Genomic DNA, 25,474 nt, shown 5'->3' with positions numbered 1-25,474 from the left:
TGCAGCATTTGTCGAGGAGAGACATCGAGCGCATCTTACCGTTCGTCGAGTTGACGTTGGGTAGGGAAGTTGAGATTTAAAATTCTCTAATTTAAACTGGAATGAATTCACTGGGAAATTCTGCGGAGTCTAGTGCTCGGTAAACAGCGAACGACGCTGCGCGTCACGACTTCGCGAATCCTCCCCCAATATGTGTGCAAATTCACGACATCGTCTCAACTCGGTCGCGTCGTTCCGAAGCCCCGCGTTTCTTTTCGTCTTCACCGCGACGACATACCGAAAACGCGATAGGACTTAACTGTCGCCTGATTTCACACCCTTGATACCCCTGCACGCCGACCATATAAATCCGGTATATCGAGCATCGGACGCACTAAAAGTGGGCCGTCGCATTTATCTCTGTAAAATATGTATATATATATATCTTATCTTAATAATATATATAAATCTCGTGTCACGATGTTTGTCCTCAATGGACTCCTAAACCACTTAACCGATTATAATAAAATACGCACACCATGTGCAGTTCGATCCAACTTGAGAGATAGGATAGTTTAAATCTCAAATTATAGTCGCAATTTTAATTTATTGCTAATTATTTGTCTGTTATTATTCGACAGTCACAATTATCTGTTAACTCCAAATGATTCTAACAGATGTCGATACCTTTCGACTGGGTTGAGTAAGTAATCAATAGATGGCGCTGCTATGGTAAATCTACGAACGTGTTATATAAGCTACACTAGCAACCCATCCCGGCTTCGCACGGGCATATAATAATATAATAAAAGGAAATACACAATGTTTACAGTGAGTTTCTAGAAAAATAACATTTATATTATTACTTAATATTATTATATGCCCGTGCGAAGCCGGGATGGGCTGCTAGTGTATTTATATAATACACGTACAGGTAGCTGCGAAATCAGCGAATCGCTGTTTCCCGGGCAGCCTTAATTCTAATTGGGAAACTTCTTCCGTACACATTATCACGCGTTTCTCAGCGAGGCAATCTTCCTTCCCCCTGCCAGGATTGGCCGATAGGTATGCTAATGGCAACTCGTTCTCCGTGAAACTGCTCGGAGCTATAGATACCTGTAAGTCTCCGGAAATATTCTTTAATTTCAGCGACTCTCGTCCGCGCGGATATTCGCGACTCTTGCGCATGGCGGTGGTTATAATTCACTTGTAAAAACTTTCCCGACCGACGAAAACACGCGACAGTTTAAAGTTGGTTAGTACAAGGTAAAACCGGCGATGCACACACGCGAAGAAATAGCCCGGAAGTAAGATTGACGATTACACTGCACAGCGTGAGGAAACCGCATCGCGTGGTAATTACGAAAGACTTGTGTATGTTACAAGTGCCTGTATATATCTTTTACGCAAATGAGTCTCACCGCAGCGGTGACATTGATACTAATTGCTTTCGAAGAGCGGCCAGAAGCAGCTTAACTTTTAGAATTCATAAAACCCTCTCACGCAGTAAGGTAAGTTTCCCATCGACGATATATTCAATTTGTCGCAAGATAATTTCCCGCTGTGCATATAATGAGCTGCATTGCTGGCCTGAGACCGATTCGTCTCTGCCATAATTCTGCAAGTTAAAACGGGAAAATACTTCAAATTGCGCAATGTCCCGCAAAGCGGTTCATCTCCTCGCTTCTCATTCACGGTACGTGTGTTTTATTTTCATCAAATAAGAACCTCGTGTCATATTGATCAACTATTTGGGGTTTAAATTTATGACCTAAGATTAAAAAAAAAAAAAATTAAATAAACAAATAAAAGCAAAGCATTGCAGGCTGAAACGTTCGCTAAATACAAGAAAATTTCTGCACTTTTTTATTCTATCCCTTTTTCTTAAAAAAGTTTCAAAAATATGCAGGTGATGGGCACAATAACGAGTCGTATATTTAAGCCTCTATAATAACGACGTAAATCTATTTTCCGCTCTTCTAATATCCCCGTCAGATCTGAAGATGAGGATTTTAGAATTTGAGTAGGTCGCCTTTCGAATTCACGGAGTTCAATATTCTAGCCCCTCGTTATTCGACGGATAATTGCTAATTCAGATGAACATACATACATTACCTTTGTAGCTGAAAGCGCTTTGCCATCCGACGGGGAAAAGCAACAATACAATTTTCATATTGGAAACTGGTATCGTACGTGTTACGGAGAGGCTGAAAATTCGGGAGCCATTACCGCCCGTGGCAACTTGGGACGGAAACCGACCTGGCAATTTGCTAAGACAGTAAATTTATGGCCTAATTAACGGGTTCTAATGAAAATTGAAATCGTGCAGGCCCACGGACTTTGTAGCCTGCCGAAAGGAAGCGACTCTTCTACCGAGGCGTGCGCCAGAGAATTGGTTAAATCTTCCACTCCTTCTCTTCACCCTCAAGCAACGCCCGATTCTCCCTTTTTCTACCGACTCGACGAGTTTGCCTCCATGCTTCCCGGAATTGTACCTTTGCGCGAGGTTTCATTTGCCTCCCTTCGAACGGGCCATAATTTTACCCAAACTTGCAACCATCCCCGACAAAGGCGACCCAGCGCCCTTGGCAAAAACAACCTCTCCAATCAGTATCCTGCATAAGGGAAGCAAACATCGAACCAGATTTCTCCCGCAGGTAACACAAGCGATTACATTTTAATCACGTCAGTCCCACGTTTTCATACCGAGAACGTAAATTACCCGACTATCGATCCAAGTGTCGCATGCAGTTCAGTAGTTTTTCAGAATCTTAGCAGAACGGTTTTATCAGCAAAATTACTCAAGTGAGGAGGAATTTTTTTTTACCTGCGAGTCAATTTTCGTGCTTTGAACTATAATCTGCAATTTTCATTAACGATGCATTTGGCTTTTTATTCGGTGTGAAATAACGCTCGTTAATTCATTGGCGTTAAGAGCGTATTGCCGTATTGATTTTCTCAGAGTGAGAAAATTTACAACTTCGTAAACATTCTTCATATCCAGCTAATTTCACGCCTTTTAATATTCGGAAACTGTAGACACGGTCTTTGGTTTCTCTTTTTCTAACGGTATTATAAGCAGTTTACAACCAGACAGACAATTCGTCGTTCTGCTTCCGACAAAGTAATAATCCCTCTCAAATCACGCAGTTTGGATAGAGACGAGTTGGCATGTTGGAATCCAACTTCACCCTACATCGTGAGAATTCGCCGGATGGTGTTTACCCATTTGCCGAGGGGGCTGAATGCATGCATTCGTTACACTCGCAATGCACTAATACAACTACAGCAGCAAGTTTGGATAGACGCCAGGACGATTTTCCCTGCTAATTAATTTTCTTGACTCACTTGGCACGCTTCCTAAATTACCACTGCCTAATCCTGCCCGCCTTCCGCAACACCTTTATCCTAACTCAACGATTCGTGACGTTGACGTCCTTCCACTTTAGTCCTCGGCTCATACGATCCGAGCTCGAATATTTTATCTATTTGAAAACTTCGTTTCGATTTTCCGAGATAAGCTAAGAATCGCTTTAAGTTCGTAGGAATCTTCTTTTTCGCGACCGAATACCGAAGCTCTCAGGAATCCGCGAGGATTGATTTCAACGCGCAATATGAGACTAGTTTTCTAGTCGTTGCACGTGTTATACGTTATACGTCGGACGAAGAGGAGAGAAGAGTACTTTTGTTATCCTAAGAATGAAGAGCTGGAGGCGCGGAGCTTTCATTCCACGCACATTCGGAGTACAAGGCAGCACTTCACATGGAAATAAACCCGATTGAGAATCCTACTGGAATTTTATATTCCTTCGGGGTGGTAAATAAATTCCCGCAATTTCCTTCAGCGAAGAATTCAACCGGGTTCGAACCTCTGAAGCCCGTTCTACAATCCGTGACAAAGTTATAATCTATACATGTACAGACTTGAACATCGTACTCACTGGCGCTGGCAACTGCAAAACCGAAACCGTCTACGGCTACCTGACGCGAAGTTTTGCGGTCACGTTTACACGAGCCGTTACTGCAGACTTATTTGACGTTTTTCTTTTTTTGCTCTCAGATTTTTATTTTTCATCGCTTATATATTCATACACGTATTGTTTACGACTCTGTTGAAATTTATTGTCCGTACATCGTGACGTGAAATTCCTCACCGTCACGGTGCATGTATGCGTAAATGAGAATATACTCGACTTCGTGAAAATTTTCTTTTCCGTAGGGTAAAGTTTAGCAGCTTTGTCTCGATCTATCCAGGCGAAGAAGAATCCATCCATCACGCAAATATTCTTACGAAGGAAAATAATGTTCAATAAAAGACTGTGTTCTGAATGTAACCGTGAGAGGATCTCTCGAATTTCCATGGAATAACGAGGACAGAGATTTTTAACTGAATTAGAGAAAAACAAGGAAGCTCGCGGAAAATTCATAACCGTATTTATTCAAAGTTATTGAGATCAAGATACGTATATTTTGATCGGTAAACTTTATCCCTAGCATAGTATTTCTGTCCAAAATGATCGCGAACGAGTCGTACGTAATTAGACGTCATAAAGAAACTGCCCTCAGACTCCGTCCAACTCGTTTCTAATAATCTCATTGTTTAAGTCACACATGGAAGTTTATTATCCACTTCAGTATCCCGAAACAACAATTCAGGGAAATTGAAATTATACCCTCGATCTAACCAGGCCATTAGTAAGAATCCTCAAGTTCGCAAGTCCTGTAAATGGGTCAGTTTCGGGCCCAAATAACCCGTGCGGTGAAAGAAATCACCCGACGATTCCCGAAACCGTGTGAAAACACCTTTTCACCTCAACGAAACTTCTATCCACTGTTCGGAAAGCTTCGCTCAATGATTTTCTCTTACTTTTTTGTTCACAGAAAATAGGCAAAGGAAATTAAGTTCCGACAAACCCACTTGACCACAGTTATTGGCATCGTGATCGGGATAAATTTTTGGGAAAATATTTTGCAACGTGACAACGGAGAAGTATTTATTTGTGCACACGGTTCTCGAATGATTTTGGTACCTGTGCGAATAACGAAATAAAGATAACGTTCAACGAACGGATCTAGGTATTGCCACGTTAATTCCGCTCAAGAGACGGGCCAATTGCACCGAGTGTAGCCATTTGTTTGAGATAAAGAAACGCGATACCAATTTCACCGTACAACGCGGATGGTTTCATCGCATCAGACATAATTTCATGATTTGTTTCTTTCTCATTTTCTTTGCTTCCGTTCTTCTCCACACGCAGAGGTTATTTACGGTCTCGAATCGCTACGACTGGGTTAGGTTCTGTTTTGAACGCTAGACGAGCACAACAACCCTTATACCCAAAGCGCGTATATCTATACATGTACCTTTTCACCCGTATTGGCTAGTCCCTCCTAAATCCAGGTTCCATTGAAAGAAATGTTCCTGCTAACAAACACGCGGAGAACATTGGCGAATTTGTAGGAACGGCAAAAGAAGCCCCAGACACGAATACGCTTATTTTTTGCTTTTGTTTAGACGTGAACCGGCCGACGTTTCGAAAAATTGTCGTTATTCAGCTCCAAATACCGTGTACAACATTTTTACTCACAAAGGTACCGAACCTCTTTGGCGCTAGGCAGCGTAGTTTCACACAAACATGTATGTAAAGTAGTACGAAACGAAACTACGATAATTTTGTATAATGTATCAGGGAACGGTCATTGGAAGAAGAATTCATCCGTTTGATCACACGCTGATTGGACTACAAGAGGAAAAGAGAAGTCACAGAAGCGAGTAATCCGTTTACTTGATCCAAGCTTAACCTAACTTATTCTGCTATTCCTTAAATGAACTTAATTCATTTAGCCAATAGCAGTTCGTAAATTTCACCTTCATTTAAAATTTTGTTTCACCGTTGCAGTACCTTACAATCATTGTTCGAAGCAATTGAATTATTCCTATACATGCGTTTCTCTTCGATCGAGCTAAATTATGTTCTACAGTGCCAGTCGGATGAGTACGGAAAAAAATGAAAAGCACACTAACTTTGAGCGAAGAAAAGTGGATACTTTTAATAAATAACACAACTCCCAATCTGCTGATAATAATTTCAATCAGACGTTGTACGAAGTTAGCCAAAATTGTAGGTACTCGTGTTATTCGCAAAGCAGTCAGTTTCGTCATATGCTTGTAGTCGGCGGTTTCCTCAAGTTCCTAATTTACATCGTAGGTCATATTGGGTTCGGCACATACATGTAATAACGTATACCTGTGCCGAACGCAGTTACAAGAGTATTAATCTCATTAAGTGGCCTAACGGAGGCCCATCGACCGCCACGCCGAGTGGTTTAGGCGGGCTCCTCTTATGGGGGCGTCCCGAGAGGCTCCGGCGGTTTGGAACCCGGCAGGACACCCGGGATCAAACTGGAAATCGATCTCAAAAGCCTGGAGAACACGCCGAGCACCCGCGCCATCCCTAAAGATCTATTTGTTAATTAACTACTGTCACACCTTTCGGTGAATAAAGGGCATGCGTTACAGGGTTTGACCATCCGCCCCCCTGACATCTCGTTCGTCCCCTTCTGTGTTACACGCTCTCCAGGTATTCCCGAGCCCTCGTGTTACCTGGGAGACCGGTGCCAATCGTTGGTCAAAACCGTACGATTTATTAACCCAAATTTCGCGTTTAATAGTACAACGAGTCACTCCCTACTAATAGTTATAAAATTATCATAAGAACGCGATGAAATTCTCTTCCGAGATAATTCACAAATCTGTTGTGTACTCTGTTAACGATGACTTACGTGACGTACAATTTGAACGAAAAGTTGGAGAAAGAAGAAAGATGTTTCAAAAATCGGCGGCAATGATGCTAGAGCCAGTTTTGGTGAATTTAAATGGAACAATATTCGTACCATGTACCAGAAATGAATTTCAGAAGATTCTATTGACGCGAGCTATTGTCAGATATGATAACAATTTGAGAAAAGGTTTCACGCTATAAATTACAACGTTGAGTATTACGTATTAAACTTTCGACAAATTAGTTGAAAAACATGCAACAAATCTAGTATTACGGTATTTTTGTAATTTAATTAATGTTTTAACGCCAAAACATCATTGCTGATGAACAACTGTTGTACCGTACTAATTGTGAGACATATGCACTTTCGTATCCTATGGATATAACTATTGATGAAGTTTTTTTTCAAGCAGGATGTTTGGATCTGTGGTGAAAAAAATTTGCGAAAACACTATAATTTAGTCATTTCAACCAATTCAATTATAGGACCTGTTCTCAAAACGTTGATATCTTGGCTTACGAGATTAGAATTTAAGTAGAATCATTTCTCATAACACATAATTACAGTTGTTTTTCATTCGTGTTTACCATCCTTGGCGCAAATGCCACTGTTGGAGATGCTTTTGGTTTATTTCCTAAATTTTGATTTCGACTCTACAGATCATTTGTCATTCAACATGATCAACCATCTTCAATTTAATCAATGTTCGACATCATTTCTACACGGCGATGCAAATTTTCGTCAAATGTGGCATCTCTGATCGCAGTCTCGAGCCGGGGGTTTATCTTAATAGCGATAATCTATAAACGAGCGGAACTGCATACCGAAGTAAACAGCTTAAAGTCAAACGGTTCAGCCGTATCTAGTGCTGACCTGTCTCTCATCTTCCTTTGCACTCCATCCTTTGCCACCGGGGAATCAGACGCACTTATATATATGCAAAAGCCAGCTGCAATCAGGGATGTCTCTGGAATCGCGATTTCTCCGTTTCGCTGCAAGGCAAGGGTAATATTTACCCGCGAATACGAGAGCGCGGATAGGGAAAATATTTCCATTACTGTAATTATAGTTTCAATTTAGATTTACCCTGCAGTCGGAGGATAATGTTGGCAAAGTGTACTGGTCCATCACTCTTGCGATGCAATTGCATCCATTAATTAATATATAATACACAACCGTAGGTTGGGAGATAATGAAATCGTTACAGTCTGTACCGGAGTTAATTCTTACAACCTTTATATTATCACCGTAGATCTATTATACAGGTATAAAGTGGTGTATAAAAGTTTTTTCTCGCAGTTATTGTCAATTTATTTTATATTGTCTTCTTATAAGCTTCATGCTGCATGGGTGCAACAAACTTTTGCAATATAAGACGGCTAGAATATTTCCCACATAATAAGAAATTACACACCTTATAGGTACTAAGAGATAATCTACACGGGTATATAATTGCAGATGTGGTCGGTGTTTATGGCCTATATTCACACCACGTATTCTTTAACGAGAAAATGTTGGCGAAAATTGGCGAAAAAGGAGAAAAAAACAAATAAAGAAAACAAAAGAAAGAAAAGAATCAAGTAATCCGAAAAAGAGACACAGCGGGCAAGATTAGACTTTTCAAGGCCCGAGGGCACGACTGTCAGACATGAAAACGGGCTAGGAATCACCCCATTTTTTTTCAGTCGAGAACTTCACACCCCCTTTCGGTATCAAAGAGTTTTTCACACAACTGCAGTCGTGGTGCGAATGGCGAAACCTTTCGTAACAATATTTAAAATTTCGTCAACAAAGCAATTTCGTTATATCCCGATGAATATAATATGGGTACTGTTACCAATGCGTATCAAATCCTTTTAACTAATTCACTTTTTTCAACCCTCAACGATCTGAAAGTAAGAAAGACGTAATCACAGCACCGACCAAAACGAATCTCGAGTTATACCAGAATAAAAACAAAACCGAGTTGTAGCTTTCTTGACGAAATGATGTCATCGACATGTCTATAAATTTTTGATAGTTCGCTTTTTGGTATTCGTCAAGTGGCACTGAAATTCTTCTACATCGCGGTGCAGAGTTTTCATGAAAAGGTTCGACGCACTTTGCTTACTTAGTTTTTCCCGAAAAACCTTGAGTGAGCTTTTTATAAGATAGCTTGAGACCGCTTTTAATATTGCTCCGACTCATCAAATTCTTTTATAGGGTAACAAAGTGAAAAGGAATTTTTTTGTTTTTGTTTCCTATACTTAAAAACGAATCACTGTTCATTTCATGTGCTTTCAGTTTCTTGGGTCTCTCTAATCACCCAGAAAACATTTTCACGTTGAGAGATAAAATATTTATGCTATTATTGTTTCGACAAAAGTGTTTCCGATTTCTGGTTAGAACTGTCCTAATATTCGTTTAATAAATCTGTAAAAAATACAAAACGAATCGGTAAACCTATGGTAAGCATCCGAGTTTGGAGTCTGAAAGCAGGTAGTTGAACACTTGTTACAACAAGTGATAAACGATCGGGGTGAGAAAATATTACCTGCAACTCCGTTCAAGTATACAATAAGTTTGATTAAATGAAAAAGCGTCGAGTAGGTACGAAGGTAGGTACGGTAAAATGAAGTACAGGAATAAACGAGGAAAGTCAAGTGAAGCAATGTTTCATTTTTAACAAGGCGAGTGCCGTCGTGATTCGCTACTCGAAGGAACGCGGGGTTTGAGACATGATGAATGTATCAAATTAAGTCACAACTGTTGTGCCGAGTCGGTGCCCCACACCCGGTTTTTCCTGAACTTTTGGCGTCCTGCTTAATACGCTTTTTCAGCCCTCATCTTCCCTCGCCGCGGAAATATCAGCGTCGATGCACGTCCGCGAAAAAGTTAACCGGGTAACACGTGGCAATTACCGACTTCCAGCGATTTCCGTTATGTTAAACGAATTAAAATCCACTCCCTGAGGTTTGATGTTTCACCCTCGGTCAGTCGGATAGAATCTACGTCACCGATCCGAGGCACAGATTGCGCTTTGAAGTTCATTTCAACCCCCTGAATCTTGAAAATCCAGGACCAATAATTCTCCCGGCTTATCCAACCCCATCTTCATCCACGTCACGCAGCTTTGTTGTCGATTGTCACGAAACGTAAAGAAGCCCTGCGATAAGCAGCCAGCGAATTTCCCTACGAATTGTTGAAAAATTCTAAACGCCTGCGGAAGTGATCGTGCCGTTTGGAAAGTTTACGATTACTCGCGGTGTGGAAAAAGTCCTCCTCGGATGATAATGAAATGTCAGGTGTTCAATCGCCGAGGAACTCGGACATGCGTATCTCGGAACGAAGGAAGGGAAACTTACAGGATCCAACTTTTAGTTCGCGTCCTTCGACGCCGAGTGATTCTAAACGAGCGCGAGGCTCACGAGCTTTCACATTTATTTCGTCCGAGGAAAGCCATTCTGAATCGGTGATGCGTAAGCCACATCATATGCCGTGCTGGAGTTGCGAGCCGCGATGCATTATGGCCAACGGGAACAAAGCCAGCCGGAATAACAGAAGAAAATTCACTGAATGCCAAAAATCTAACCCGAAAACTGAATTACGAAGGCTCTCGAGCTGCGGACTTGGCTATTCAATGTTCAACGATGCGAGAAATATTGGGTGGGCGTTGTTTACATGTATCTTGGATCTCGGTGTCAAAAGGACGAGGGAAACGCGTTATCCTTACAGAAATTTTTGGTCACGAGCCAAACGCTTTCACAGATTCATAATTTTTACCAAAATCACTCGGTTGTGCTTTTGAAATATAGCTCGATTCGTCCACTGGACCAGAAATATTTGCTATATCGATCGGCGACAGTGGCCGAGTGACAGTTCGTTGACGTGAAGGGCGAACGAGAGAGTTGATAAAAATTCCGAGTCAATCACTCGCGTCAGGTTTTCGGGATAACTGTAACGTTTCTCTCCAAATCCCGCACTCCGCTTATATTTGCAAAATCAACCGAACCCTTCTCCATATGTCAACAGAAAAACATAATCGTTCCAACGAATATGCAGATACGAATATCATACTTCTCTGTCAAAACAATTTTTTATCAACATGTTTATCCACTCGCGTCAAGAAGCTCGGATCTCAATTTTCTATGTGAAATAAACCACCTACACACTTTCCTGCAACTCCATCTTCGTTACATTAAATTGAATATCGCTCGTGATAAAAGTGTGGCGAAAGTAAGTGTCTAAAAAACACGTAGAGCGACAGGTTTTGACGTGACGCGTTCAACAACATGACGAAGCGGGCTTCTGCAGATGCTCTTCATTTTCGCAACACTGTACATATACATATATATAATACATACACATTATACACACACATGAATATGTATTGTCTACACGTATCGAGGCTATATTTTTATTGATTGTGAGAGCTTTCGTTCGGCTCAGCGGTTTTATCCACCTCATCGGATCTCCACCGAAGTTTCCTGCCGTGGAAAGTCCTTTTCCCATTTCTTACCTGCACTCCTCGATCGCGATCGTCGCGATTGAATTGATATCGACAAATTGCAAGAGCACGTGTTTTGATGTATATACGACGCCGCAGTTACATGCAGTTTTGTATCCTATAGGTATATCCGCAACGTACGTGTCAGGCGAACATAACTCTTGCGGGGCCGGTAAAAATTGCTTTTCCACCTTTCGCGGACTGGCACATTATATGTATTGACGGGATTTATAAAAATGTGGCAAACTATACATCCGGCTGTCACAGACATCATCGTCCCGCGGCTCCGATGCGTTTTATACCTCTCCCAATTCGGTTTTTATCGCGGTGGCTTTCAACCCAGTTATTCATGTATGATTTCTTTCACACAGACCCAGGTTTGCACACGCCTTCGATTACGATCGTCGAAGCAGAATTCCAGACGAGGATCAGAGGAAAATAACGAAGTATTTTTGCCGGATATTTTATACGCGAGAGAAGATACGAGTACATAAAAGTTTCCTGATTAATTACTTCTCTCGAGTCATGTTTATCTATCTACTGCATAAGAAACTTCATTGGCGAAAGTAATCGAACGTGTTTCGCACGCCTCGCGTGAATCATGAAGATTGATGATCTAATGGAACGGACGGACGTGCGCCAAGGATATTCCAAAGCAAATTCACGGACAATTCATTAATCCACTGCGATCGGTTTCGTCTCAACAATCATTTTGTTTCCCGAAGAATCCGTATAGGCGCGATAAATTCAATTCAGCCTTCCTTACGTTCAGCGGATAAATATTTGGAACAAGAAAATGCTATCGTGGAAAGGCCCCGTTTCTTATACGCGAATACATTAGCCTCATTTTTGTCTGTTTTTCGCAAACTGTCCGAGGAAAGGTATTTTGTGCGGTAAACGTGACAAGATTTTCAGAAGAGACCGTGGGGCGCCTGCAGGAGAGAAAAGTGAAAGGGAAAATAGCTAAAAATTGAATGTTAATACCCCTCAAAAGGATCCGTTGCTGAAACTGAAATGGCGGACACGCCCACCGGGTGTAAAAATTATATTTTCACCGATTGCGTGGAAATGGGGTAGAAAATTAAAGCGTTTGGTGGAAGGAGGCCTTATTGAAATCCGCGAATCAATAAGTTGCAAAAGTCGGGGGGGCGTTTTATGGCCAACGATTCATTTGACCGAAGTGAACAGCTCAAACGTGTCTCGTCGTTCTGTTCCGAAATTCAAGACGTTACCGGTATGGCGTTGGCAGGTAAAATAACATCGAAACCGCCGCAGCATAGAAAGCGGCTATCCAAACCACTTCGGTAGAATATCTCCTTGGCAACAGTAAAGCTCTAGCCTTTAGTCAGTGCCCAAGGAGTCACCTTGAAATATGTTCGGACCCAAGATTCTGAGCAAATGGAGGATTCGGGTAACGTTGTACGTGCAGCGAGTGACTTTTTGACAGAATAGACCCAGGACACCCTTAACGCTAATTGCATATCTCAGTGAAAACCTCGAGACTTCTGCTCAGAGAAAACGCAGAGACAACTAGGAAGAACCCTAAAACACCCTTTCTCCTACTCTGAAAATAGCCAGAAACTGATATTCGTAGAGCGCGTGTCGAGAAATGTAAAAATTTCAACCCATGTGAATAGCAAATATACTATCTGATCATAGACAATTGGGTCATCGTTATTCCTAACTAGTGTAAGGTCGTAGAGTTCAAATTTAAAAGTACGAAAAAGCGTGGTACAACTTTCATGGGAGTCAAGGAGCGGCTCGAAGCTCGCGAATTAAAATGAGACGACTCGTGTAATTTTTGTGGCAAGGGTTTGCTTAATACTGTAGAAAAAATTAGGTGTGGAATTATAGAAACTGTAATTTGGTGTTGATTTAACACCGTCGGATACTTTGTGTAGTAATAGTTAATCCATACTGGCCAATTTTGGTTCATTTTAGTAGCGCCATTTTGCTGCGACCGCGACGTGATGGATTTCGCGTGGCTATAATATGCACAATGCGTCAAAGAAATGTAATAAGAAGGGAAACGGTTAAGGGAGGAGGAAGCACGCGAGATCCTTATCTTGGACCGGGGGTTGACGCGAGGGGCATAATACGCAGCTTTCCTGATCCGAAGTGACTGGCATTACCACTCGACGAGGAAAAACCGTCGGGGCTCGTTCCGATCTTTGGACGAAGTCGAGTTTGGGCCACTCACGATTAGCCAACCCCGAGTGGACACGGCATTCTCGGTCATTAAAGGCTGATTTCCCTTTTCGATCCCGTTTTCTCTTCGTCATTTTACCGCGAATGGTGCAGCAGCACTCGACTACGGTTCATTAGCGATGCTTGCACGGACAAATAAGAAGCAATTTAGAGGATAACGTCAGGCAAGGGCTCTGCAACTATCTTAGACGAAGTTTCTCAAGCAAATTATAAGTTAACTACTAAGTTCGCTCGATATACGAGACCGAGTGCGGCCCCAAGTCTCGCGAAGCTTCTCTCACGGATGCACTGACTTTCGTCTATAACAGAGGAGTGCCCCATTTCTATTTGCGTAATTCGATATATTTATCCTATGCATGTGCTTCGCGAAATGATCACGCGGTCCGCGGACACGTGACTCCTTGGAAATGAGTTATCGGACTCGGTTACGAACATTGATTTACCCTGCACCTCGTGGCGCAACGTGAATTAAACCAGGGCATCGTACAGTGTGCATGTTACATCGATAAGTACCATATAGCACGAAAAACGTTAAATCATTTGTTTAACTCGTTATCACAGAATTGCGACTTTCAATGATTAGTTTTTTACTTATTTGTTCGTTTATCCTGACTGTTAAAACATGGTAAAACTTTACATGCTTTATCAATAGTTAGCGGCTGCTGAACAAAAATATCAATTTTCGGGCATCAATTGTAATTAAATACAATTTATTCTGCAGCTTGTTGCGGATAATTCTACTGGATAAAATCAAGGCGTCACTAAATTTCCAGAGTGATTCACAACGTCTAGGTACGCAGCGGTGGTTAAATTTACGACGCGTTCCATATCGGCGTTTCTTTTCTTTCCTTTTTTCAAGATTCTACCTCCTTAACGCGCGAGTGCCTGAGTACGTCGTTTTTGAGGGATGGTTTATTATCATTTTATCTCCTTTCCACGTTCCAGAATCGAGGGTTCTTCACCAGGTTTTACATTTATAGCCACGTCGTTGTTCAAAACGCCACCCCCACGCAGACGCGCGTGTTTCGTTAGAGATAAAATCTTGTGTCCTCTGTTTGTGGTTTGTATCTTGTGCGAATATCGCAATGGATCACTTTCGTTGCCTTGAGTCTAGCAAGGTAAAAAACTATCAGCACCTACGCATCGCTTCGATCCTTCCTCCGCGTGCTTTACCCGACCAAATTCACTCGTAGCCAGAAATACGGTGAGTTACAACCATATCATTACGATCACGAGAAGATGCAAAAATACAATCATTAATAACCTCGATCATCGTGATGATTCAATACGAAATATCCAGATTCTAAGAGAGTGAAATTAGAAACGAATCGAGGCTCATTATTATTCCTATTACATCCTAGCATTCTATTCAAGGATTTAATGACATCCTCCACAGGTGATACTGAGTCCAAGACAGTGTGGTGATACGGTATCGATAATGACACTTTACAAAGTTTACTCGACACGTAGTGGTGTTCAATTCACCGCGAAACGGGGTAGCAGCTACTGAATCGAAACGGGGTCGCATTCGCGCTGAATATTACTTGGAAAATTTTCCAGCATACGTAGCTACTAATGTCGTTAAACAGCTTCGAGAGAAACAACCGATACTCCGCGTCACGGCGATGCAACGTTCCGGTGTTCAAAAGGTTGCACTTAACTGTGCCACGACTTTTTCCTCCCGCAGCCCTTCGAACCGTAAGAACAGAAGTTACAGAAGTACCTAAGTCCGATCGGAAGCCAGTTTCGTACGAATAGATTCCAACCAGAGAAATAAGCGAAGCTCGGTTGAACCCGAGATATGTGGAGACATGGAAGCCTGGGTTCAATCAAATTCCAATTAGTCCAACAATCGGTCAGACAGTGGTGCAAAATTGAATGGAGGATAATGAGCGATGGAAGGTAGTTTGAAACAGGCGAGAAAATAATTCGCAAGCTTCTATACCTGTAATTACGAATGTAACGGCATAGAGCAGGAAATTACGCCATGCCAGCTGGGATTAACTAACTCAATTCACTCTGTCAGTTCTTGCCCTGCGAAATGACACGCGGTAAATAACCAGACATAATTTTCAGCTCCCATTCTGAACCATTCAAGGTACGTGTGGCGAAAGATCCTGGCGCCGCAAAGTCCCGAGGATATGGGTGCAAGTAATAGTTTTCAGCACAGCTGCGGTAAACGCGGGGAAACAGGATATTACGTCATCAGCACAGGAGTCGGGGAAGAGCGATGCAATCACAACAGCTACGAGAATCTCTGCGACGGTTCTTGTATTATCGCCGAGATAGACATCGAACACCAGAGAGCTTTTGGTCGTTTTGTTCAAAGTATCCCGCGATCCCGCGTGTAAGCAGCAGTTGGTGGTATAATAATTCTACCCACGCTTCCAGTTTCGTTTTAATAAAAGAGGCTCGGGTTCAACATTATTTTTGATCTTGGATGTCACTCGGCGAGACCGAGTTTAAGCTGCCTTATTCCCGCGGATGAGAAAGGTGAGAAAAGTTGAATAAAATTTCTCCTTCGGAGGTGTTTTCGTCGGCAGTAACAAGTTGTGTGACAATTTTATATAAGGTCAAGTTTTGTCAGACTCGTAAAACTGATATCTTGTTTGCAGGTATAATGATAGTCAAAATCAATGCTCGAGAGGCACAATTTTATAGGCTCAACTCTGATACGAAATAGTCGATAGCCCGGATTTTTTTAAATTTCAAAGGAATGTTCTTATTTTTGTCGCCGTTCCAAATTGTCTAGCGCTAACTGAGAGACGAAAAAATACGAAACAATCGAATATAATTTTCGAACTTACAAAGTACCCCTTTAAGAAGCAGATTTTAGCCTGCGGGAGAAGCTTTGATGGCTTTTATAGTAAGTATATGGTATTGTGTAAATTTCCTTCAGAAAATAACCGTCTAGACGTCTGCATCACAGAGTCCTAGAAGACACGTCTCATTATTAAAGCAGAAATTAAACTAGCCGTGTAAAATTAGACCCTATTAATTTAGGTGTCGCATTTGGTATTGTCAGCCCTTTCGCACAGGCGACACGGACACAACAATCCAAATCTGATTAATACGCGGACAAGGTTTCGTTACAGTTGGTTCGTGCCCAGTTTCAGCTGTCGCAAAAATAACAACTGAATTTCAATTCCGACGTACAACAATTGCCAAAATGGTACGAGTTGTTCTCGACTAGTTTTGAGAAAATCATACGGTATTCGATTTTTTAAATGTACCTACGTTACCGTAAAAATAAGATACAGGGGCTATCTGAGACAGAATTTCTATGAACAAGCAATCTCAATCAAGTGAAAAAATCAAGGAGTGCCTTCCCCTTCAAATCAACGTCATACCCAGTGCTACCAATCTTGGAATGAAAAGTTGTAGACGTTCAATTAAACGTACACAAAGTTTCACGTCAGCCGTATAACGTGTTCCGTGGTCACGTCCTCGTTAGCCCACGTTTATCGACGCGCGTTAGTTACCAGTTAACTTTTCAGCCCAACTTACACCCCCACTGAAAGTTGTTGTTTTGTTGGCCGAGCTGATTCTCCCTGCCGACACGTCAACGAGCCTCATCGAATTTGAATTGGTGAACTTCACCGAACGCTAATGCGATCGACATTGGGGATTTAGTTATACACGAAAAAGTTTCAGCGATATTTCAGCCCCCTCCCTCCCCCCCCCCCCCCCCCCTGGAACGAAATGAAAACCCGGCAGAAGAAGAGGAACAAATAAAACGAAGTTAATCCCTGCGAGGGATGGAGAGAAATGGGAAACAGCGAAACTTCTGTAAAAGGTATTTCTCACGGAGACCACTGTCTTTTTGTGTATATCGCGTTGGATTAATTCCCCGAAATACATTACCACCTCCACTCTTTGATAAGTATGCCATTTCGGTACCAACGCCAAATCTTTACTTGCCACTTAAGGCGCGCAGCGTGCTCGATTTACAAATGTTTGTTTGAATCCACCAGCTCGTTCCCATTCAAAAGACGTGTACGCGAGAAATTTTTCGAACAAAAACTTTTCCCTTTGGAACGTGTAAGGTAAATCATTCTGCAGTCTCTGCGAACAGCCCTAAATCAATCGCATCCAACACGCCCGATTAAGCTTAAAAGCCAATAAAGTCGGATGTTACTGCTCTATATAATCTCCGTTTCGCCCTTCACGGGGGAGTGCATTATATACTGAGTAATCACTTCGCGATGACCGATTATTATAGCTAGTGTCACTCGGCGGTAATTTTGTTGAGTAATTTCCATCGATCTGGCCGAGGTCCTCTTGATCCGTCTTCGAATCCCTGAAGTGGTTATCTCAGTCGTTAATAACTGACCAATCGATAATTTCATAACCGGGCGATGACGATCCTCGGCGATACTTGACCCGAGAGTCAAGGGTAAGGATTCCTATTTTTATTTTTATTTTTTTCTCTTCACCTCTGTTTCAAATGATAAGACCTTAAATCGCGACAGGACCTCTTTGAATATAACGGCTACGTTATTGAGATCTCGTATTCCGAGGGAGGAACCGCCGCGAAGTCAGGATATTAAAAAGCGCCAGTGTGTGTCAACTGACTTGTTCGAGAAATTCTTTGGACATCGATGACGAAGGAATACAGCGATAATGGTAACCGCATACGCAGCAACAAGTGTAAAATAAAACTGTGTATCATTTCGCTGTTTCTTGCCGCTTGCAATCTCGTCGTTCATTGCATTAGATCTGCCCGATGCTAAGTAAGGTCTCACCTCTGCTCAACGGAGAACGGAATCCGAACTGAGGAAAAACTCCGAACCAACCACGAGTATATGCACACATGTGTCAAAAGTTTACCTTTGACCCTACGTGAGAGACAAAGCGAAGTTCCCGAGCAGTTATTCGCCTGAAGCTGAACACACGCTTCGCAAAAGTTCGAAAGTCCTGTTCGTCTAGCGATCCTCTGCACGCGCCGCAAATATTATATGCGCTATGCCGTCATTGTGTCAGGTATTACGGTACGTGTAAATCTCCGCAAAAGATCTATCAGTGATTACTCTGTGAGAGAATGTAGTTGTACGACGAAAGTTAAATTATCCATTCATGAGTCAATTCATTTCGTAACGTGTAATTGAAAATTATGATTTACAAAAATTAAGGGTCATTATGTGAAGTTCTATTACACGCTATAAATCTAATGGTTAGTCCAACCGACATTTATAATGACTATATTTCCACAACGCTGCACGGTAACAGGAATATAATAAAATCGCCAGCGCAGCATTCAAATACGAGAATTGACATTCATCATCCATGCACCCGTGCAAGTACCCACTTAATGGTTTCACACAATTAATCATTCTTTCAACGCATAGGTGTTCGAGTTCCAAAATGATCGTTTCACTTCAATCTGATGTAAACATTTATTTAAGATACACAGCTATACCCACATCATCATGACTTATGACACGGAAGGTTGGTGGAGAAATCCATTAAACAAGGTTACCTCCAAGTCTCGATGGTATATCGCATAATACACCGGCCGATCGACGATAAATCTTTCTGGTGGCGGGGGCTGAGCATCAAGACTTATTGGCATAGCAACGATAACGGTAGCAGCAGCCGCCTCGCTACCCTCCTCGTTGACTTCGATGAAGGTCTTTTGGACGACCTTGCTAATTTTGAGTCCAGAATCGGCGATGCCAGAAAAATCAGCCCCGTCCTGAAACATGTCGGTCATTCCCAAAATTTTCAAACTCTGCTCGAGGTTCAACGTGGTTTCGATTTTGAACTTTGGTAGAGACAGCTCAACGTGGCTTGGACCTGTCCGCTTTAACCGCGCTGCCAAATTCACTTTGTGGAGATTATCCCGTACCGCTTTGAGCCCGTTCACTTCTTTGGGCAGTATTATAACCATGCTCAACTCGTTGCCCCGATACGGGAGTTCGATGAACCTTGCATTGACTTCGGGAAGGTGGCCAAACCTGAATGTATGCTTCAAGAACATGGTAGGAACGATTTTGCTAGTTTTATCATTGAGATGGAATGGTCTGTCCGCAGTTAGAGATGGATCGAACCTCTTGGCCCAGCTACCCTTGAAGTAGGCAGCGTTCACGAGAACCAGAGCTGTGTTGGGATGGAGGCTGCCTCTGGCAATTACATCCTTGATACGATTGTTAGTCTGCTGTTCGCACCAGGAGTTTATGGTACGAGCAGCCGCTTCCGAATTGTGAAAGTCCAGTTCCTCGCACCTGGACAAAAATTTTCTAGCAGTTAATTCCTTGTACGCAGATTTTATCACGAACTGTTTTGCAGGATATATTTTATTCGCGATGCGCAGTTCCACTTCCTTCACACCGTTCAATCTTTCGATCAGAGACTTGTAGCCGGATTGACCGAGCTGGTTGTCTTCCGGAAGTAGCAGAGATTTTCGCATTTGCGTTGCTGTCTTGCCGCCAGCTCCATAGGCAGCCATGGCGAGCGCAACTTGAGCACTCAACGGGGATACGACCAAATTACTCGAAGTGTCACCAGCCACGGTCGTCAAAAAATTTTTGGAAAATTCGCCAGTAGTAAGAGCGACTTTCCGAAGTGCGTCGGTGTTTTTATCGGCCATGACGATAGCAGCGAAGGCTACAATGAATATTAACAAAGTTTCCACCAATTTCCGAATCAATGTATCAATATAAAGTAACTTGACCATGAGTACATTAACTCACAATATTTACGCTACCTTGCACGAAGACGAAGCTCAACTGATCGCGAATTTATGATTCAGAGTCAGTATCGGTTCTGAGCTGATAGCTGTCCAGATTAAGACAAAATAAAATGATAAGATGAACAATCATTGCGGTCGATAAGCCTAAAAAGATTACTCACTGTGGGTCATCTCCTTTGTTGATTCAGAAACTGCGCAGTGGTTGTTCATCAAAGCTTATACGCCAAGCAGTTCAATTGGAACATCTGAGAAAACTATACATAGACTACGCATCAGCCAATTATGACTTATTTTCGTTGGTCGTTAAGACCATTTTACGCAGTTTTTATTGCTAGCTTTCCAGTTAGGCGTACCGATCAAACTGTAATGACTGGTTAATAGAAAGAAAAAGAAAAAAGCTCACAGATTCGTTAGGAACTAGAAGCAAAAAGTTCAAACTGGCATGTGAGGCGTCATTACGATGAGTCATGATAAGTCAATGACGGGTTAGTTAGTCATTGTCATAGAATATTCAACTCCACAAACAAGTAGATTAACGATACGTGTAAAGTTGAAGGGTAACATTGTCAATTAATAAATACTGCTTACTAAAAAATTAGCAACTAAAAGAAGGGAATTTGTAAACTGTTTAGTCTACAGCCGTTCCCGACGAATAGAAGAAAGTGGATATAAAAAGCTATATAAGAAACAACAATGATGACATCTAACGACATGGAACCTACCAACCTTTTAATTCGAGTGATAATAGATCGTAAAAGTGGGCCAAATGCCTTCTAAAATATGATGCTCGATGTTGTTTTTTTTAACGACTATTGATATCTATTATTTGACTTGCTACAACAATGAACGCAGTTTCATTCACCTATTTCTATTGATTGAGGGCTCAACCGACCAAGAAAATTGTACTTTAACACATCGTACGTCTCAACCTCGTCAATTTCGGATTTGAATTTGTAGCGCAGTGATCAACTAGCAACAATTGAATAGCAGCATTGATATAGCTAATGATAAATGTAGGTAAGGTGAAGTACAATCATAACGTATGATAGTACAATTGTAATTGAAAATGAGTAATCCACACGAGTAAGCCAAAATCTTGGTAGACACACACATTTTATTTCGGGCAGACATTATATTAAATATTAGTGAAGAAAAATACGGAAGTTATACGATTATAAGCAATAAACTGAATCAGTTTCATTATTTACATAATTTAGCAATGTATGGCCCCGCGAAAAATTCAATAAAATTTCCGTTTCCAGCAAATCTGCTGCTGATGGTGGAGATAGAGATACCTACTTTCAATGTAGTTATAAGCTCTCCACAGCAGCGGAGTTGAGCTATATCAAATTTTTCCATTCGCGAATTAGTGTAAATGATTAAACCATTATTTTGATTGAGAATAATGTACGTAGCATAGTCTTGGAATTGTATTGACTGCCGTCGAAAGTAACAGGCATAAAAAAACGTAAAATCAAATTAAATTATACAGATATCGAATAACTTGTACGAAAATACACAGGAAAGCGGTCATCATTTTTTGGCCCACGGAATACGTTTTTTTAAACCCGAACGCCATTTAGTTTCACGAATTGTTGTTTTAACGAATAATCGGTAAATTTGACCAGTGAATTGATTGCGAAGAAGGGGGGAAAAACGTAACAAAACAGTTTGAAATTCCACCTCGTTTTTTTCATCCCATTTAATATCACTTCATTCGCTTCCATTCAATTTTATGTTATTCCACGAATCACCCACGTTTGAAAAAATTCCCTACATTTCAGTCAAATTTCATCCCACTGACAATGAGTCTATATTGTACGTTAGACTGTTTATATTTCGCAAATTTGAAGTAGCTAATAAACCATCGACGTATTTTTGACTGCCAAGTGACACTTTGATATAGAACGCAACCGCTACCCCTGCCTAACAAGGTTTGTTCAATATAACTGACACGCACGTCCGGATTGAGAGTAGATATGAAACGTATGTGGGTTCATATAAAATGAACAAATAAAAACTACAGATATGACACAGGGTGTAACTATTAAAGTCGATGAAAATGTAGTTACAAGGGTATGTAAGAATAGACGTCATACTAGGTTAGATTGCATTCGTGAGTAACCGGGATACGGACATGTTTATATTTTGTATAAGTAACACGATCGACATAAACACAAATCAAACATCAGATTCGTTGGCTGACTGGAGGGGCAGGCGCTCGACCAATCACAGCGCGTACGTTTTTGTGTAACGTCTCTGCCAGAACCCTCCTATACGAACTCTATCTTAGCCAGTAGCTCCATTATACAAGCGTTTTCAATGCTTAACTCTACAGTTTCGGAATCGATTTGCTTGCCCCTAGCTAAACTGATTCGACCCGAAGAAACGCAGAAAACGGACAAAAAAAAAAAAAAAAAAGCGTAGGACTAACAGCAGAGAAATGACGAGAAAAATCTCTGGTTGTTTGGCTGTAACTTTTGATCCGGTGCTCGCAACTACCATTGTAGAAATATTTTCACTGCTCAAACAACTTACCCTTAGTCTGCGCTGCGTAGCTGCACACGTAACTGCTTCAAACGACACTGATTAACTTTAATTTTTACACTCTCACTGTTAATACAACGTCACGTTTAACACGCACTGGCGTCACAACAACGGATCAAAATTACCCGCACCAGCCGATCTGCGACGTCCGAGCGATCAGGCTCAATTGACGGTAGAAACCAAAATATTGGATATCTCGTACATCGGCAACTCGTCGCGTTCAACAACTTCGACACTTATCGCTAACGGAACGAATCGATAGAATTTGAGTTTCCAAATTTTGGATCAAAGAAAGACGCCTGGATACATTAAACGAATCAGCCGTTATACTCTTCGAGAGATATCTCATCGGCGTTTGGCCACTGATATAATGGTCATATTGACATTTCGATCTGTTATGTTACCTCTCTTGGTGCGTATACTGCGTCAACATGAGTCGCGATGTAAACATTGAGGGGGTGCCCTGGTCAATTCTGACGTTGACGCATATTTCTGCAAATATAGAAGCCCACGTATCTGGAAGACAAAAAAAGGCTTAATAACTTCATTCTGTATGCAATTCTGAACAAAAACACTCCAATATATTTACATTTGCGACGAATTTACCATTGCGATTTCGTAGAATCCGTGCCATTTCTTAATTTCTGCGTCAAATTAAAATGCATCGGAGTGTTTTCGTTCTGATTGTGCATAGAACGAGGCTGCTTTTAAGCGCTTTTTCGCGTTTCACATACGTTTGAGATACCTCGATATTTCGGGATATATACGTCAACTTCGAAATCGACCAGAGCACCCCCTTAACCTGTGTCTCCGTTTTTTTTTCAGAATATCATTGCTTATGCCTTGAGCATATACTTACGAGTTACGTGCAGGGGGATGGATTGAAATCGGTACGTTCTAGTATCTATCAAGAGCTTGCGTGCATTTACTCGTATTTGTATACCAAGCTGCACCGTGAACGGTATAAGCGAGGGATTTGAAACGGGTCCCAGCTTCTTCCGATGGCATATACCTGTGCTATACATACACCTATGTATATCTGGCGCGGAAGATTTTCCCCGATACAAGTTTCTCAATATAAATCGCTTCGTGTGGGTCGTTTGTATCTCGCCTGAAAGTTCCTGCTGCAGCACCTGGATCGCGTAGAGGAGCCGGTGGTAACGCGAATACTCTTTGAAAGTTCTTCGATTGTGGGAAAACTATGCTAGACAACTTTTAAGACCTCCTCTATTTTTGGTTCCTCTTCCTTGGTTCTTTGTTTCTCCCTCTACCTTTCTTTGCGTTCATTTTTCCGGACGTTTGAGAAAACTTTTCATTCGACTTTCGTGCTGTTTCTTTACCGTATAGCCGGTTACACGTATGTAATAGATCTTATTCCTCTTATATACTGCAGAGATACAGTTTTCTCGGATTTTTCCTAAGCCTTAAGGCGCTTCGATCCTTACTTGTTTAGATTTCGGATCCTCGAACGTGCAGTTCTCACGCAGACAAGGGCTCAAGGGTATATTGGGCGTAATTTGAACACGAACGTAACGACGCAAAAAACATTTGGATAAAGGCTTAGAAAGTATGAATAAATTTAAGTTAAATTTAACTCAAACACGGTGTCCTTATTAGTAAGAAGGAAATATTGGAACACACGGATTTGAGCTAAACAAACTTGACTATGAATATTTCTATTTTTAGAGTAATCACGACATGGTCCCTATCATTTTTTAGAACGCATAAGATTAATCATTCACCGTATCAATTAAACTTTGTATGAATAATTAGTATATATTTGAATTATCAAGTTTGAACGCTTCGTTATAATAAATATGTTAACACTATTTCAAACTTATCTCGGATGTTCTTTAGAGCATCCATTCGTTAAGAAAATGAGTCTCAACCATTGAAATTGAACAAGCACTGTGACTTTCGGATTGAAAACAAAAAAAAAAAACAACAAATGTAATTTGATCTTTTTGAGTTTCTAAATAACCTAACTTTCTTCAGTTGAATTTGCAGTTTCTAATTTTATCTTTGCTTAAATTATAACAGGAAGAGGCTCTTTGATTGAAATTTAATTGAATTTATTTAAATCCACGATCTTGGCGTTATTGTGTTCAATTTCTTCACCGCGTTTCGTACTCCTGATGTATCATTATAACGATTCCTGTGCGAAAAATACCCGGTGCTCGCTGTCGTCCCCAGACACCTCGCTGTTGAAACGCATCCACCGTTATAACACGGGCTCGTTTACATCAGCTGATTAAGCTGCTGAGCCAATTACTGTATATTAAGCTTCCCTCAAACCGCGCCATCTCAGCGATTTCGCTAAAGGGAGAGTAATTCCCGGAAACGTCGGCAAGTCGACGATGAATGAAAAAAAAAGTGAGATAGAAAAGAAATTATCGTTTGCTTTTCCTCGCCCCCGCAGTTATCACATCGTGTTAAACGTGACGAAATTCCACCCACGAATAATATTTATTCGCGAATCAAGCTGTTGCTTCTTCATCATCTACACGCCTTGGTTTATCCGGCTGAGGAAAATTTTCGTGACTGTGTTTTTTTTTCACTTAAAAAGTAAAACGGGTCAGTACTGATTTTGTCAGAGCTATACAAACTCGGCGGAAATTGTATGGTGCGTTACATTGCAACGCGGGCCGATTTACCTGTGTGGGTCTGTATCTACTATCTGTGTGTAGGAGACATCGACCCAGTCCGGACAGTTTTCGCCAATATTTTATCCGCACATTCGCTTACGTGTACGTGTGCCGCAGGTAGCCTTGCATCTGACA

General features: G+C 41.4%; 2 protein-coding genes across 2 annotated transcripts in view; both read right to left on the bottom strand.

Moving 5' to 3' along the window:
• LOC124298532 (octopamine receptor Oamb) overlaps nt 1–23,016 on the bottom strand; it is a 114,204-nt gene extending 91,188 nt beyond the window's left edge. The window contains exon 1 of the mRNA XM_046750696.1: nt 22,686–23,016. The gene's annotated coding sequence lies outside the window, so the exon portion shown is untranslated. The remainder of the gene's footprint in view (nt 1–22,685) is intronic.
• Nucleotides 18,574–20,192, bottom strand: LOC124298578 (serpin B6-like). The gene is made up of 2 exons (XM_046750768.1): nt 20,163–20,192; nt 18,574–20,062 (listed from the first exon to the last, which is right to left on the bottom strand). Exon 2 carries the CDS (start codon nt 20,043–20,045, stop codon nt 18,891–18,893), a length of 1,155 nt encoding a protein of 384 aa, XP_046606724.1. The 5' UTR covers nt 20,046–20,062; nt 20,163–20,192; the 3' UTR covers nt 18,574–18,890.
• Nucleotides 23,017–25,474: the final 2,458 nt, after the last annotated feature.

Source organism: Neodiprion virginianus, chromosome 1 (assembly GCF_021901495.1).
Source record: "Neodiprion virginianus isolate iyNeoVirg1 chromosome 1, iyNeoVirg1.1, whole genome shotgun sequence".
NCBI lineage: Eukaryota > Metazoa > Arthropoda > Insecta > Hymenoptera > Diprionidae > Neodiprion > Neodiprion virginianus.
This window is presented reverse-complemented; position numbering and strand designations above follow the sequence as displayed.